Source organism: Anabrus simplex, chromosome 5 (genome assembly GCF_040414725.1).
Source record: "Anabrus simplex isolate iqAnaSimp1 chromosome 5, ASM4041472v1, whole genome shotgun sequence".
NCBI classification, from domain to species: domain Eukaryota; kingdom Metazoa; phylum Arthropoda; class Insecta; order Orthoptera; family Tettigoniidae; genus Anabrus; species Anabrus simplex.
In genome coordinates this window covers 48,782,570-48,800,671 of record NC_090269.1, presented here as the reverse complement: position 1 = coordinate 48,800,671, position 18,102 = coordinate 48,782,570, and the positions used below count along the sequence as shown (strand labels likewise).

Below are 18,102 nucleotides of genomic sequence, written 5' to 3'. Positions count from 1 at the left end.
ATTAATTGTGGTGTGCTCAAGACCGTCCCAGATGGAGAGACCTCATGAAAACCTACCTTGCTTCGGACTTAAAGAGGCCACATCGTAAAAACGATTGAATATGGCTGATAGTGATAGTGACCAATCAAACTGTGGAAGAACTATCTGAAGATTCATTAGCAGGGAATTATGGTTATCTGTTTGCAAATTACCAATCTAACCTCACTATAATATGTTTTGGTGATGATACAGCAATATTTGGGAAAAACACTTGAGTCTGCCATCGAACTAGCCAAGACTGCAATGGAAAGATCACAGGAAATCGCCTGGACATCCATCAGCACTTCAAAATCAGCTTGCCTTTCTAGCAAAGATCAACTGACGGAGGAGAATATCACCATAAATTATGGCTGTGAAATTAAATCACAGAGCAATGGAGATGCAATTTGCTACTTAGGTTTGAACTTCATTAAACGAACTAGAGCGGATCCACAAGCTGTACTTGACAAGATGCAAAACAAGATTGACCCCCTTGTTAGCTCACTGCTGTTGCAATAAAATCAGAAATTTTCAATTTTAAATAGTTCAATATCACTTCCTCTTTTTTTCTCCACTCCAAGTTACTCCCCTAAACAAGATTCCTCAAACTTTTCTGACAGATGCAGATAAAATATTTAAGAGTGAAACTAAAGAAATATTACAACTACCAGCAGACGTTCTGGATCACATGGTATACACCGAAAGGAAGTACAAAGGCCTCAATTTGTTTCACGCTACTTAGGAAGCCAAACTACTGCATATTAAAATTTATATAAAAATTAACGCTTGCAAATAATGGCTGCATTAATGCAACTAGGAACTTGGAGCAAGAACATCTAACTTGTTTGCAAATCCAGATAACTTACAGAAATGAATGATCAAATTATGTTCAAAAGTAGCCATCTTCCCAATGTGAGGAAGATCCAGCAGATACGAGAGAGAGAGAGAGAGAGAGAGAGAGAGAGAGAGAGAGAGAGAGAGAGAGAGAAGTTCAGTCATGCATGAAGCTGCTGCACAAAGGAAAGGGCACTGGGCTCTTCTTCCAGAAATACATGCCAGGGAACAAATGAATAAGAGATCATCGAGGCTTATCCTGTGCAAAATTTAGAGAAGCCATCAAGATGACGGCGACTATGTGTGCCGTTCGCTCCATGCCGGGAAGGTTCCAGGACAGCACCCTCTGTCGGCATTGCCACAGAGAGCACGAACCCCTTGCCCATGTCCCAGGTGCCTGTCCTCATGAGGTGGTATTGAGAAATTCCTGCCATCATTCGATATGGCACACGATTGCAAACTCGCTGAGAGATCACAGTTTCACAGTGCTCGAAAAAGTTTCTGGCCTGGCTACCAATGGGAGTAACAGGCATACTGACATGATAGTTTTTCAACCAGCTAGCAAGCAAGCTAGATCCCATAGTACGCTTCGAGTCGCATATTGGCGAGCTTGAAGAGGTGGACGCCGAGAAGAAGTTGATTTACTAGCCAACCGTAAACTATTATAAAAGCAAATATCACCTAGACAACATCTCCATCCAAGGACTCATAATCGGTGCTCAAGGCGCAATCCCTAAATTTTTTTGTACAGGTGTGGGATTCTCTTGGTCTAAACCAGACACAACTTAGCTATTGCTGCAATACAAGGTTCAATAACCATACTCCATCATCATTTATATAGCATTTGATGAGCTGAACATCATGATGCTATATTCAAAATTTATTTCTGAGCCTTGTGATTATTGTTATTTCTATTTAGCACATTCTAGCAAATTCACCAATGATTTGGAAGACATAATATTTTGTAATTAATACACTTTGTCCTTGTGGCAGCCTGCTCATGGAGGAAGTTGTATTAATTAAATCACATTTTAACTTGTTAGTTGTGAGTTAACGAATACTATCAGACGTAGAAGCCAACAGTAGTTCTGTCAGACCTCCAATCAATATATGGTATCTTAACTGCAGAACCACTTATTGTAAAATTTCAGCAAATATAATTATTATGATCAGGTTCTTTACCTACAGCTGTAATTCCTCAGACTAAAATAAAACCTAGTAATACAGTACGCAATTTGTTTTCAACTAATTAAGACGTCTGAATGATTTAAAACAAAAAGAGCTACCTTTGGTGGAGATTTAATGAACAAGATAAAAGAGAATCTGGTGGGGATACATGAACTTTCGGCTCACGTTTCATAGCCCTTATCTCAAAGCTTCACATACCATAATATGAAATGCAACGGCTGAATAATTCTATTCTGGTTTATGGCATATATTCAAAAATCATATAATGTATTCGTTTGAAAATAGTTGAAATACGATATGAAAGGAAGGAAAGGATCACTAATCACATTTACAGGATTCGAGGAACAATCAAAGTCAACAGCGGCGCAAAAGAAAGAAGAAAAAAGGAACTATACAATAAAATATTTACCTTTGTAGCTTCAAAACTGATTACAAAAGTTCTCACCACGCCTATTAATGTGCATACTGTATTACAGAAAGAAGAAAGTCGAATGTCAACCTAACCTCTACATCACAGATGTAGCAGTATCATCTTAATCTCACAACTCATTTCATTATAATACTGATATAAAAATTGGTTGCGAATTGTTTTGCTATACAGCTGTAATATTCTCCATAAGAGCTGCGTTCAACAGATATGAAAATGTAAATATCACGATATGAATCACTCGACCAAACACCTAAACGTCACAATGTAACCTAACCTCAAACAACATTAGTTAGTTCCGATATTCATCATTAATATTTTTTAAACACAAACATGGATAAAACTATTGGATATAATAGCAAGTGTCACAACATAAACAAATCCTACCTTCAATCCAAAGTTGTAACCATACGAGGGTCCTGTTACCAACGACTACTTCGGCTTGCCTTAGATTACTTTCGAATGCAAATTACAATTTTAATTTAACCTTTACGGTAAATGTCAATTCTTTCATCTAAGCATCGAATTCACATTAATCAATTCAATTTTACAGTTAACCATTAGAAACAGATCATTTACATAACACTTTAAACACATGTTTCAACAAGTTTCTATTGAATTTTGACTTCAGAATTAACGCGCCTCTTGTGGAGTGGTGCCAACGTAAGACCAGCAAATTTCTCTAAATATTTCCAGTTCGCCTCTGACAGTAGCAAGTATTGGGTAACCTAAGGGTATAACCAAAACAACTAAAATGGGAGAATATTTGGACCCAGATTTGAAAATGAAAGAGTTCTTTATAAACGGATCGTACTCATACGTTGCCTACGAGATACACAAGGCCGGGAAATACAGCACACTAGACTCGTACTCGAGATACTTCCGGCAAGTGCCGCTAGAGTTCTCTTTACTGATCTGTCTCGCCCGCTCATTGCAACACCTTCGAATACGAAAAACTATAAAAATTCATTAAAACTAGTGATTTCCGAAGGCAGCAAACAGATATGAGATCAAAGATAGACCAAGAGCAATTGTTTGACTTATTTTCTACAACGTATGTCTTACAATATGCTTAAACGAAATACGTAATTCACGAAAGAAGCAGAGAAATCTGATAGCGAGTTTGTCACTTCTTACCGATTACTTTAATTGTGCCTCAGAGTTTCCGATAAGCGGATCGAGATTGCGGTCATAAATAACTTTGGGCTTAATCGTCCTTTCATCAATTATCAGCGATCAATCTTTTCCTCCGCACATCTGATATTTCGACAGTCGTATTGAAGCCGCTGTTTGGTGAGCGATGTTATGCCCGTTACGCAATTATTTAGCGTCGTTTCACCGTATTTCTCTTTTTCTTCCCGTTAAATTAAATTTGTGTTCGCCTCTGTGGTGTAGTGGTTAGTGTGATTAGCTGTCACCCCCGGAGGTCCGGGTTCGATTCCCGGCCCTGCCACGAAATTTGAAAAGTGGCACGAGGGCTGGAACGGGTCCACTCAGCCTCGTAGGCAACGACTCATATCACTCTTAGAAGATCCTTGACTGCAAATTCGTGATGCTGTTCCGTATCTGATACGAGGTCGAGGATGAGGTGAGATGAAATTATGACATGACGTCCGGATGTCCTTCTTGACGCCGATCTCAACTGAGGAGCTAATGAAGGGTGAAATGAATGATGGTGAATGAAAATGGGTAAAGAGGTGAAGGAATCAGCTGGGGATTTCTGACAAAAGAGTAGGAATTGGGAGAAAGAAGACGAGCTGCTCGACTAAGTGGTATGTTCAACCACAATATAGGTGTTTTAATTTAATCCACCTATTCAATACTTTTATTTTCACTTATAGTGGTTACATAAACAGACTATCAGTTAAATGGGACATGTTTCGCCCTCAATTAAGGGCATCTTCAGCCTAAAAACAATCATCAAGAGTACAACTAATATTAAATGTGGAAGCTAAAAGTTTAGTCAGTTATTAAAATTTGGAACATAAAAATGTAAAAAATTATATAATATATAAAGATGCTAATGGTAACACTGTCAATGATAAAACTATAATCTTGTCGGAGACTATAAAACTTCTTCCATTAAAATTCTAATTAAAACAGTTCATTTAAAATGTTAGTGGAATACCAAAAATGGTAATAATATAAAGCCAACGACATGAGGGCATGAACACAAGCATAAACATGATTGTCATAAATACAATATGTCCAAGGCCGCTGATGAAATTCGTGAGCATAAAGTGAGACAGAAGCGTCAGATGAAAAATTGTAGAAGTGGCCCTTAGCACCGGTAGGTAATACAACATGAGACTCAGAGCCAACAGAAGGGCAGCAACCAACACAACAGTAGATAACAAATAACAACTTTCAACTAACATAAAACATTATTTCAGTATCTACTGACATTTCCTGACAAGATTTCAGCCAATAGTATTACCTACCGGTGCTAAGGGCCACTTCCACAACTTTTCATCTGATGCTTCTGTCTCACTTTATGCTCACGAATTTCATCAGCGGCCTTGGACATATTGTATTTATGACATCATGTTTATGCTTGTGTTCACGCCCTCATGTCGTTGGCTTTATATTATTACAGTACCACTTTGGTATTCCACTAACATTTTAAATGAACTGTTTTAATTAGAATTTTAATGGAAGAAGTTTTAGTCTCCGACAAGATTATAGTTTTATCATTGACAGTGTTACCATTAGCATCTTTATATATTGTATCATTTTTCACATTTTTATGCCTCGAATTTTAATAACTGGCTAAACTTTTAGCTTCCACATTTAATATTAGTTGTACTCTTGATGATTGTTTTTAGGCTGAAGATGCCCTTAACTGTGGGCAAAACATGTCCCATTTAACTGATAGTCTGTTTATGTAACCACTATAAGTGAAAATAAAAGTATTGAATAGGTGGATTAAATTAAAACACCTTTATTGCTGTTGAATTGTAAATTTTCAATACGGACCAAAAATGAGATTTACAACGTGTAATAAGTGGTATGTTCCTAGCTGTCAGCGGAGAGATGCCGTGGAATGACATTAGTAGATGAATAAGTTTGAGTGGCGTCTTTAAAAGTAGGAAGATCACAATATGAAGATAAAGTTGGAATCTAAGAGGACAAATTGGGGCAAATATTCATTTAGAGGAAGGGGAGTTAGGGATTGGAATAACTTACCAAGGGAGATGTTCAAAAAATTTCCAATTTCTTTGAAATCATTTAAGAAAAGACTAGGAAAACACAGATAGGGAATCTGCCACCTGGGCGACTGCCCTAAATGCAGATCAGTAGTGATTGATTGTAGTCTCTGAACAGGAACAGTCCCAGCTTGTTGCTTGCCTAACATCTGCATCACTGGTCCCACTGCCCCTACATTTGCCTGGAAGTGAAAATGGGAAACCACAGAAAATCAATCTCAGACCAGCCGACGATGGGGTTCAAAGCACTCGTCTCCCAAATGCAGAGTTTGGTTACATAGCCAAAACGCGAAAACATGCGGGTGCGGCCACTCCACTCAAAAATAAGTAATCTTTTGATTTCTCTCGAAATCCAGAACTTACGTGACATGGTAAGGATAATAAATTCTGTTTTACCTGACGGAAGATATTTTGATGAAAAAATCTGTGATTCATTATTTAATATTTTTTACTTTATTTATCATATGAATTTTAGTGCCGGGAGTATCCAAGGGCATGCTCAGCTCGCCTGGTGCCTGTCCTCCTTTTGACACCTATAGGCGACCTGCTTGTATAGATGTGGGATGATGATGATGATGATAATGAAGTAGGGAGAGAGAGAAACCTGGTGTTGGCACATAGCCTGCTTCTGTTGAATAACACTGAGGGGTCTGCTCAAGGCTTAACATCACCATCCGATGGACGATTAACCATTAACAGCGTCATATGCCTTCATTGATATGAACACTGCGGAGAGGTTTTGAAATTGAATCCAGTCTTGTGGCATGCAATCTAGTGATTAGAAATTGTATACAGTACCACCATTTTTCCTACCCTGCCGGCCAACATTCCAATGGCATTTTTTTTTCCACTGACGGGACTCGAACCGGCTAACCATGGTCTCAGACCATATAAACTTGATACCTTTAGGATTATGGCCACCAGGCAAGCTTCTGGGCATCAATTTTTTTTGCTTTACATTGCACCAACACGGGTGTGGGTCATATGGTGACGATGGGCATCAATTAGAACAAAAGCAAAATACCATACTTCTCTCTACCTGATGTATATTTCAAACCAGTATGGGTTGATATTAACTTGTACTGTACCTGAAAGTGTTAGGTACAGTCACACCCTGAATATGGGCGTGGAAAGGACAAACTGGGACCCATACCTGAAGAATCTGGACTGTCCGTCTCATCAACTTAATCATTATCAGTTCCATTCAGAACAAGTTATTTTTCCATTGAAAGTCCTTTCTGCGAGTCACATGTCCAACCTACTGCCATTTCAGTGTTGCCATCCTTTGAATCTGTCTGTCTGTTAGGTCAGGTCATCAGCCCAGAGGCTGGTTGGGTCCTCAAATAGCATCACCAAAGGCTATGCAGTTACAAGGAAACCACAAAAACCAATGGCAGTACCAAAATGAGGCGTACTAGGCAAGACGAGGAGTGAGGTAGTTTGCCATTGCTTTCCTCACTGGGCCAGACAGTGCTATTGTAGCACAACTAACCCTATGAGCAACACCTTTCATGACACTCAGACACACTGGTTGTGCTCTGAATGTCATTAATCAGCAACACCCATACCGCAGCAGCTTCCATATTGTCACAGCCATGGATGAGACAGGGACTTCAGTGGAAGCTACACTTTGCTCTGGCCTGTGCCAAGAGATGGATGCATAAGTACTGTATCCATCAAGAAATGACAGACAGTGTCCAGGTCTCACACCCAGAAGGAAGTAGGGCCTACAAAAAGGATACATTATATCATATTTGCAGTGGCAATAACTGATATCAGTAATGTCAGTAACTTAGCATATGTTATCTGCTGTTTTTCTGTCTCTTCTTGAGAAACCCAGCATAATCTTTTCATGACTGTTTGAGCTGTTCTAAGTTTTTGTTTTTTCAAATTCATTCAGTGTCCAGGTCTCACACCCAGAAGGAAGTAGGGCCTACAAAAAGGATACATTATATCATATTTGCAGTGGCAATAACTGATATGTGATAATATTTTTGGAGAAATACTGACCCACTGCACATGTATTATGAAGAGCATGGATTCTTTGACAATATTCAGTGGAGAGATGGCATGGGATGACACCTGAAAAACCATACATCTAATTTTTGATCTGATGACATTAGTAGACTAATAACCTCGAGCGGTGCTTTTAAAAGTAGGAAAGATCATAATATGATAAAGTTGGAATTCAAGAAGACAAATTGGGGCAAATATTAATTTATAGGAAGAGGAATCAGGGATTGGTATTATTTACCTAATGAAATGTTCGATAAATTTCCGAGTTCGTTGAAATAATTTAAGAAATGGCCAGATAAAAAAATCTCATAGGTAATCTGCCACTGGGTGACAACCCTAACTGCAGATCAATGATTGATTGATTGCCTGATTGAATGAACACAATATTGACCCTTAAGAGGCCCATAGATGTGCAATATTATTGCGCAAAATAGATTGTACAATATATTGTTAGCTGCCCACAGACATACAATATTATTGCACAACAATCAGGTTTGTACAATAAATAGAATCGCTGTGGAGATAATATTGATGGTTGTGCAATATGTTGTGCAAAGCAATCATAGATGTACAATATGCGTGGCAATATATAGTCAGTCCATGCTGGTATTTTGTTTGGTGAACACACTTTTCTGCATCACGAAGCCGCTTCACTTCCTTGTAGAAGTTTGTACGTAAAGAACTGATTTTTAAAAATAACTTCTTGCTTGTCGGCGTTCGGGTATTTTTTGCGATATTTCTCAATAAGCACCTCGTTCTGTTCTCCTTCTTTAACGCGATTACTGTAATTTTTGCTCTTAACATCCCATACAGCTGGAAGGCCATGGTACACTTCGATAAATTCCAAAATAAACTTTTACAGCACCTGTTTGACTGCCATCACAATACTTTCTGCCCCACTTATTGATACCAACTGGCGGGAAGATGCAATATTGCCAAGACAGGTACAGTATATTGCGATTTGTGCAATATATTTCAAACTTTTTAAATTTTGTACAATATATTGCACAACCCTTCAATATTAAATACACACTATCAATTATCAGTTCTTTCCAGGCAGTATGGTCTTGGGGAATTCTCTGACAACGACCTCCAGTTGTTCTCTGGCAGTCTTTGTACTATCAGTCTGGTGGAATTCCTCTTGGTCTCTGATAATCTCCACAGCTCCCCTCAAGAACAAGTTTTTGTTTTCTAATAAAAGTCCTTTCTATGAGCCTATGTCCATTGGCAGTTTGTTTCTTCATTCAGTATGTTGAACTTTGGAAGAAATACTTATGGGACTTGAAGCACTTCATCCAGATTAGGAATTGCCCCATTTCAGTATTAAATAAATTGAACACAAGCAGTGACCATCAACTGGTAAGGGCAAGGATCATTTATTTACAATAATGAAATGAAAAATGAAATGGCATATGGCTTTTAGTGCCAGAAGTCCAAGGACTTTGACTCGCCAGGTGCAGGTCTTTTGATTTGACGGCCATAGGCGACCTGCGTGTCGTGATGAGGATAACATGATGATGAAGACGACACATACACCCAGTCCCTGTGCCAGGGGAATTAACCAATTATGGGTAACATTCCCAACCCTGCCAGGAATCAAACCCGGGACCCCTGTGATGGAAGGCCTATACGCTAACCATTTAGCCATGGAGTTGGACATTTACAATAATAATAATAATAATAATATAGAGTGAGTTGCCAAGGCAGTGTGGGTCACATAGTTGTGAGCTTGTGAAAATTTAGATTCTATAATTCCACCTTTACAATACTGTTGTGAGCTACATTTATTTGTGAGATAGTTGGCTCAGGATTGGCAAGTGGACAAAACAAAACTCATTGTTACAATAGATATCCACTGCTGCATAGTCCCCTAGTTGGTTCTACTTCTTCTGTAATGTACTGTACTGTATAGGCACAAGCATAGAAGAATGAAACTTGTCAAGAAAATGTGAAAGAAAGGCTGGTGAAAATACATGCAAATATGGTCTTTTGTTATTTTTCTTTGGGTTTTGAAGTGATGATTTTATATACAACACAATATAATTATGAATTAAATCTATGAAGTAAGGAATGAAAATTATATAGTTTTTACTATCTCATAAATACAGAATGTTGAAATTTTCCAAAACTGCTAAAGGGAATGTGTAAAGGAAGAGTCTGTTAAAAAGTTGCAAAAAATTGATTTTCTTTAACAGTGTAAGTGAAGATTCCTTGCCAGGTTCCACTAGCAATAGCGTTAGTGCTAGTGATTTTGAAATATGTATTAGTGACATTTCAGCACAAGAGAGTGATATTAAAACTCATAGTGTGAAAAATATAATTGACACTGATCATGGCCTGTACAGCGGTGAGTTAGATAAAGATTTCAAAATAACATTTGTGACCTTTCAACTCTTAAGGAACTGGCCAAACTCCTGATAGAAAACTTGGTCATTGCTATTAGTGGGCCTGATTTGTGTACAGTGCTGCAACTATATCTTGCTTTACCAGTCACAACAGCATCCATCAAGCGATCGTTCAGCAAATTAAAACTTACAAAAACATATCTGTGCAGTCCCATATCACAGAGGAGGTTAGGTTCATAGACTTTACCCTCCATGACAGTGATGAAACCAGCAGTATTAATGTGTGAAGTGTGTTAAACAGTTTTCTGTCAACAAAACAATGGTGCTTCATAAAAATTATTATGGATACCTCTTCTGGTGAGTTTCAGTTAATTATAATATATCTCTAGTATGTAAGCATACAGTGATTAGTGTAGGAAATATTCTCACACTAAGTCAGAATTTGTCCGGCCCTGCGGTGTAGAGGGCAATGCGTCCGCCTGTCACCCGGCGACCCCAGGTCGATTCCCAGCCGGGTCAGAGGTTTTTAATTGTAAATGATGAATATCCCTGGCCTGGGAACTGGGTTTTTGTGTCGTCCTTAATGTTCCTTTCCTCACATTCAACACTTTACACTTCCGCCATTTACATAATACACGCAGGTTCCTCACATATGGTGCAAGTAGGGGCAAAAGATCTTCATAGGTCGATGCCCTGAACAAATAGCATTAAATAAAAAAAAAGGATGAGACCACCAGTTGTTATGTGGAACCTTAACTGCAGGGATGCCACTTTTCATTTCAGATATTCTGTTTTTATTGGCTGGGACTTAAACTATGATACTTTAATGAGAAACCCGTGTGACAATGCCACTTGGCTACCATGTCCTTAAATAACAGAATGCCTCTTGTTTTGGTGGTATTCATACAGCATTTTAATAATAAGAATTTTATTGCAGCCAATGGCCATATAAGAAATAAATAAAATATGTTTCCACTTATTGTCACAAAGTTTGTTTGCACTTTTAATTGTCATGTCCATTATTCATTAGCAAGCTGGGTGATTGTTTGTTGCCTACGCTTGCACTGTAAAGCATGATACTTCTCATAGTGTTGGTCACAGAGTCTGCACATGCAATCCGGACCTGGTTCGTGGTAATTCAAGATCTGGCATACTTTATGATGAAACCCATGTATGGCAAACCTCGTAACTGTATGCCGTAAGTCATATCCTGTGCATGTCCATTCACGGTTGATCATGGCATCTGTCTCGTAGAAATCCATCCCAATATCTGCTCTTTTTTCTTTCAGTTCTTGTAAGAGTTCCCGATAACTTGTTGTGGATGGTAGCAGTAGGTGAAGTCTTGCACCATAGCAATTTTGTGGAAAAGTACATAGCCGAGCTCTTCAGACGAAATAAAAAGAAAAAAAAATCTCTCATAAAACCAGATAGACCACAGGCCAAAGCACAAAATGCCTCATCCATTGCTTTACTTTTGGAAATATTACTTCAGAAAAGAATTAACCACAAGGTTGTTAAAAACATAGGCATCTCTTAAGCAGACAGGATTTTTGATAGACAAGGCATAATATTCACACTCACATGAATCCTCCTATGCCTGTAAACCAGTAACTCATTAATATCACACTTGTTTACAGAAATTTTCTAGTTGTTTCTAGCTTTTTTGAGTAACAATTTGAGCTCATGGTCTTCTGCACAGATCTTTTCTGGCCATCAAGTTTAGCCTATACCGATACTAAGAAAATAAGGCTGAAATCAGTTCAAGTAAGAAAATCGGCTGTTCATGAGGAAGACTTCTCCATTTTCTTGATTTTCTTCAGAAGACATGGAGCAAAGTTCTCTGCGATACATAACGAATTTCACCTTATTTTCTTGACACAGCAAAATCCCAAAAGCTTATATCATATCTACAATTATGGGCTATGAAAACATCAACTTAAACAGTTCAAGCAAGTTTGCATATGCTGACAATTGGGTACTTGTGTGAGCGACCATGGTGACCAATAAGTTATCAGTTCTTGGTAAAAGGAGGTTACAACCATATGTTCCTAGTGGAGATCTACATACTTTACTTTTCAACAATGAACTAGTCAATATGGACCTTAGGATCTACTTTGAGAACATTCTTCTTCCATCAGAAGCTCAAGATGTCTCAAATACCCAGCTTCAAGGACATCTATGGAGGTCAGCTGAAAGATGTCTGTAATCATTAGAAACGGGATCCATTCTGGTCATGCTTCCCTCAAAAACAGTACCGGTAAGGGTTCTTATTGAAAGAGGATTCAACATAACTAATAATGCTACTTCTGATCATATTAAAATATCCTGTTTTTTATCCTAGCTGTCAGGCTTTGTTTGAACTAAGCCATAAAATTAGGTCTGCTCTCAACATAAGTAACAGAAAAACTGTAGGCTACCAATGTGCTGACTTTTCTCAAAATTTTCTTCACTAAGCTGTAAATGTGATGCTAAAAGGCAAACTATTCAGGATGTAACTTTAGTGTATGATAAGTCTTGTCCAGAGGAACAGATGCCTGATAATTCATCTGCCTGATTTTCTAGATATTCAGTTTTCCTTTCAAGAAAAAATCTAATAAACACTATACCACTTCCTACAGTTAATATTTCTTCCTTGAATTCAATCTTTGAGTCAGTCACTGGTCTGATACGGATGAAGTTTTTGCTCTCCTTTCTCATGTTCATCCAATTGGTCTGAAAAAGTACAATAATGTAAAGCCATATAAAGGGAAGGGACACCTTTTTTTACCTATCATCTTTCCTCTCTAGTTTTTCTCTTAAATAATGTATATGTTCAGTACTGGGTGACAGATAAATCTATAGTTGATTTTAAAAAATAGTTTGTTTGACCAGCTTCACATGCTGGTAGATCTGAAATGCTTAATTACCTGTCCTTATAAAGGGTCCTAACAAAATTCACTTTCTTAGGAATGATCTCCACTCTTAACAGTATACCAGACAAGCTTCTGTGACCATATTTTCCAGCAGTAGTAGCAGCTGTAGCACATTATAGCACTTTATGTAATACATTCTATCTCAAGTACAGTTTACTGAATTGTTGCTTCTCATCAGCCAACTAAAGATAATAAAACGTTATTCTTAGCCATTGCAAGCTACTTGTAATACAGTACATTGTCCTTTGCAAATAATACTAATTAAAAAATGTTAAGAAGCCAATGATTCCATAATTAAGTATCTATTTTATATAACAAATGGAATAACATACAGTGGCACAAACATCAGGTAGATATTTTCTTAAAGTAAACATGCAGTCAGAGGACTAGAGCATACAGCATTAATTTCCAAGAAGTTGCACACTTATATTGAAGATGTTGCAGAGAATTAAGGTGTCATAATCATTTAATCTGAAACAAGTGCTCTTTTATAAAGAGCAGATGTTTCAGAAGACATCTAAAGTTCCATTATTTCCCTATATATACAAGAGCCCTTCAAACAAAGTCTGGAAAATGTGATGTATCTGAATGGTGAACAGGAACACTTACATGAAAAAGATCTTCACTGTAGTCCTAATGCACAAAATATCCTTTCTCTCACAATGAACGTATTAGGATTGACCTGTGAGAGAAAATTTCACTTTTGTTGTAACTAGGCAACAATCAAACACTACCCGTTTTACTTCTTCATTTGATGAAAAGAGTTTTTTTAAGGATTACAAGAAATGAAAATCACACAGCCTTGCAAGGCTGTTGTAGAGTCTGATATCGTACTGCAAATTCATGCCCGAATACAAGATGACTTATTCTGTTCTGGCTTAAATGCATTCTTCAGTGAGTCATAAGTCTTCGAAAGCTTATAGTTCTTTTCTGATTCAGTTGATGTTCAAATATCGCTGTCTTATGGTTGAAATCCAACTCTTATCCCTATCCAGGCAATGGAAAACAGTATTTTGTGGTGGTTACACAATTCTATAATGAAATATATGCCTACAAGATGATTTAATACAGTTCATTACATTAGTGCTGCATTCCTCTGCAGATGGATATGTATGTGTTCTTTTCGTTCTCAGACCTATCTGGTCACTGAATGCATATCTCATATGGAAAGAAACTGTGATGGATGCTCCTTCATAAAGGTCTAGTAAGCTGAAAGAGTGATGAGTCTCCATCAAGCCTCATTGTCTTGAATACAATCAGTAAGCAAAAACTCTTGTATAAATCAAGTCATACACATGTTTTCCAGCATTCATTTGATCTTTGTATATATAATGGTTTCAAAGTTCCCTCGCGCTTATTTATAGCAGTAATGTTCCCTCCACTTTCTTCATCTCCATGATTGTTATATAATAACATCAGGAAGGAGAAAGTAAGAACATTAACAGAAAGCACATCCTGACACCACTTTGAAAGGTCTGGATCCTCAGTTTATCCGTCCCTTATGAGTCATAAAGGAATCGTGGTCATAGCGGCTCGATGGAGTGGTGGCATCCACACATTTGTTGAGGCGCCGAACTCGGTAGCACAACACCACCAAAGCAAGACTAAGTAGTGCGAGGAGAACACATCCCAAACCTGCAGAATAAGAATATAAGATCAGTGAACGTTAAAACCATAACAGATTAGTCAGTTAGCATAGTAGTAAATATCATTGATAATGAGACCTCTTAACCTTTTCAGTCTGGCAAAGCGAGGGCAGATGTGTGGCTTCAGGGACGAGTATATATGGCACCTGGCTGTGCTCGCTGCACGGGATACTTATTACTCTCTACAATCTTGCTCACATTTGTTCACATTGTTAAGAAATGACAGGTTGACTATTTAAAAAATCTATAAATAGTTCAAATTGTTTGTGCAAGTATTAGTCATCTTCAGTCATGCAGAGTGTCCCATCCTTTTAGATCTTTGACTTTGAACACAGCATTGACAGAGTTACATCTTTCCTCTCTTCACTTTCTTCAAAGTCACTACCCAATACGAGGATAAGAACTTCATCCGCAGTATACAGTTTCTCATGCATTTTGAAATACAGTACCACAATGCACTGAAGCTGCATATAGAAGTGCTAATACACTGGCAGTGAACTATAATTATACAGCAAATGATGAGGGTGAAGGTCACTCGAACCCTTACCTTCTGACTAATTGCCCCCAACTTCTCGTGACTCTGCTATTAACTAAAGACTCGCAAGATAACCACTAGATATAATGAAGGTCAAACTTCTCCAGCGGTCTGTCACAGCAAAGCACAGAAGAGACGAACGACACAGAACCGTGTAGCATCGCTCCCGCACAACTGCTACAGTAGTCCACTAGCTATCCAGCATGGCTCTCTCCTGACTGCTATAGCAGTCCACTGGAGTGAAAAGGTTAAAAGCAAGCAGTGAATGATTTACTCATATTTCTTGTTTGAATGATTACACAGTAATTCCTGCTAGTAGTGCTGAAGGCCTACAGATAACAGGCCATTTAAACCTAGACCTGAAAATTAGAAACTGAATAGAAATAGCAAGATCAACATTAAAGAAAATGAGGATGTTATTGTGTGATGATGTTTTAAATTTGAAACTTATAGCAGCAGCATAGGTCTATAGTTAAATGTTACATTTGGCCTACTCTGCTCTATGGGTCAAAGCTTGGACATTAAAACAAGCCACTATCAAGCAAGTGGAATCTCTAGAACTATGGATCATGGGTTGAACATAGCCCCGGTGAATACATATTACAGAGAGCAAACTGCTAAAGAAAACTGCTGATCACCATATAATGCAGAAAAAGTGCATATTGGGGGCATGCGTTATGCAATGAAACATTTGCAATTTTGCAACTAATTCTGAAAGGTAAAATTGGAGCGCACAGAGAAATAGACAGGAGGTGAACATCATGCCTTAAGGTTAGGCCTGTTAAGACAGGATGGATATAAAAGCATTGAGAACTCTATCATGTTGCTGAATACTAAAGAATACTCTCCATATGTATCACCAGTGTATGGGAGATCGGATAGGGCACGAAGAAGAAGAATACTGGGAAATTAGTGGCATTAATTTTTCTGGGATTATTTTGGAAAAAACTTTTTCTGCTTTTATCCAGCACAAAATATGTAACATGTGTATTTTTTAAAGTTTTTAAAAATCAAGCTTTCATTCCATACCCTGAAGAGATATGGTGGACCTCCTAGAGGGTAACACCCTCTCACAGACTACGGAGATTTAAACAGATGATTTGGTATGGAGAAGGCGAGGGAGTAGCGGCCGTGGCCTATAAAATACGTCCTGGTATTCACCTTAGTGCAGGAGAATGGGAAACTGCGGAAAATCATTCTCAGGACAACCAATAGTAGGGACCAGCACCTCTGCCTACAGCACATAGAGCTGCAAGGCTAACCAAAATTAACCGTTATTAAGCTGAGGCCCACTTCACTCTGTGACATGTATTAATTATGATTATTATTATTATTATTATAAAGCTTTCATTCCCACTCTGATGTGGTGGGGCAGGCCACCTAAAGAGCAAAACCCTATCTCTGGCCAAGCGATGCAGGCTGGTTAAGGAGATGTGATAGAGAAGGGAGGTGGATAAAAGGATATGAAAAATAACAGAGATGGAGGAAGGATTGGGCCTCTTGGCTACTATTTATTTATTTATTTATTTATTTATTTATTTATTTATTTATTTATTTATTTATTTATTTATTTATTCATTCATTTTTTTTGGACATAAGATTTCCATTTGGATTTTGAGTACACTAGAAGCACAGAACTGAATAGGAAAAATGATAAATACAACAAAAAACCTGAGCTGATCTAACGTAAATGAAAATATGCAAACTGTGTCCTACTAACTCCTGTTGAAACATTTAAAGTACGTGTACATGCAATGATAGACGGTGAAATTATGAATCACATTAAGACATTGAATACTTAAAATGAATATTATATGGCAAGACTGTCGGACTAATGGTGTGGTAAGCCCGAAGGTTGTCTAGGCACATAACTAATCCCACAGACGATGACCATATTGGAAAGGGGTGGGGTAGGGAATGCGCTTGGTGTGGTAGGATTAAATACGAGGGTTTACCTTGGTACAGTCTGTTCTTATGGAGGTGGCTGGTTTGTGGATTAGATGAAAATACGGTGATAATGAAGTGGGGATAGGGTGTATAGGGAGGATTTTAGGGTGGTCTGTAGGAATTAGGATATGAAGGGTTGTTGGGATCGAAGGCCTCGTTGATCCCAACAACCATTACATATATTTAGAATTTCCTGTGATTATAGTCGGAGAGAATACAATTGGAATAAGGAATATTGTTAGTGATTTTTATTATTAATCTCATAGTAATTACTATTAGTTATTTTCATAAGAATGTACACTGCAAAGAAAAATGACCCACCATTAAAACTGAAAACAGTTAATATAATCCATGACATCATAGAAGTTAAGTGAGATTTCTGAACAGTGGAAGGTGTGGCAGTAATGCATAGAAATAAAGTATAATAGATATATTATTATTATTATTATTATTATTATTATTATTATTATTATTATTATTATTATTATTATTATTATTATTATTATTATTATTATTATTATTATTATTATTATTTTGGGATTTCCGTGGAATGCAGAGGTGAAAGAAGGTGCTGGGGTGAATGGGTCTAACTACAATGTCAAGAATTGAATTTAAAACTTAAACTGAAGGTTATATTTTTAGAACTTCAAACACAACAATTTTTTCATGACAATATTACAGGTACAAGTAGCAATCATTAAACAAGATGGGGCAAAATCCAAGATTTAGAATCTTAACACTTTGGGCTTTAAGCCCTTAGCTTTACATTTCCTGAGCTACTAGCTCAAATTTACAAAAGAGCACAATTTATACAAGGGCAGAAATCCTCAAATTCAAAGAGCACTTGCTCCCAAAATTACAACATCTAGCCTTCAAGAGACATTTATAAATCTTACAAAATCTTGAAAAAGAGCGAACAGGCTCTCAGTTTTCCAAGCCTACTCGAGGCAACCTCAACTTTCAATTACAGGCCTCTCAAGGCACTATTTACAAATGGAATATATTTTTACAGGGGTATTAAATACCCA

General features: G+C 37.6%; 1 protein-coding gene across 1 annotated transcript in view; it reads right to left on the bottom strand.

The window, feature by feature from the left end:
- Positions 1-14,429: 14,429 nt before the first annotated feature.
- Positions 14,430-18,102, bottom strand: part of LOC136874347 (uncharacterized) — a 129,588-nt gene continuing 125,915 nt past the window's right edge. Inside the window, exon 13 of the mRNA XM_068227762.1 lies at positions 14,430-14,581. Within this exon, the coding sequence (XP_068083863.1) occupies positions 14,430-14,581 (152 nt within the window). The remainder of the gene's footprint in view (positions 14,582-18,102) is intronic.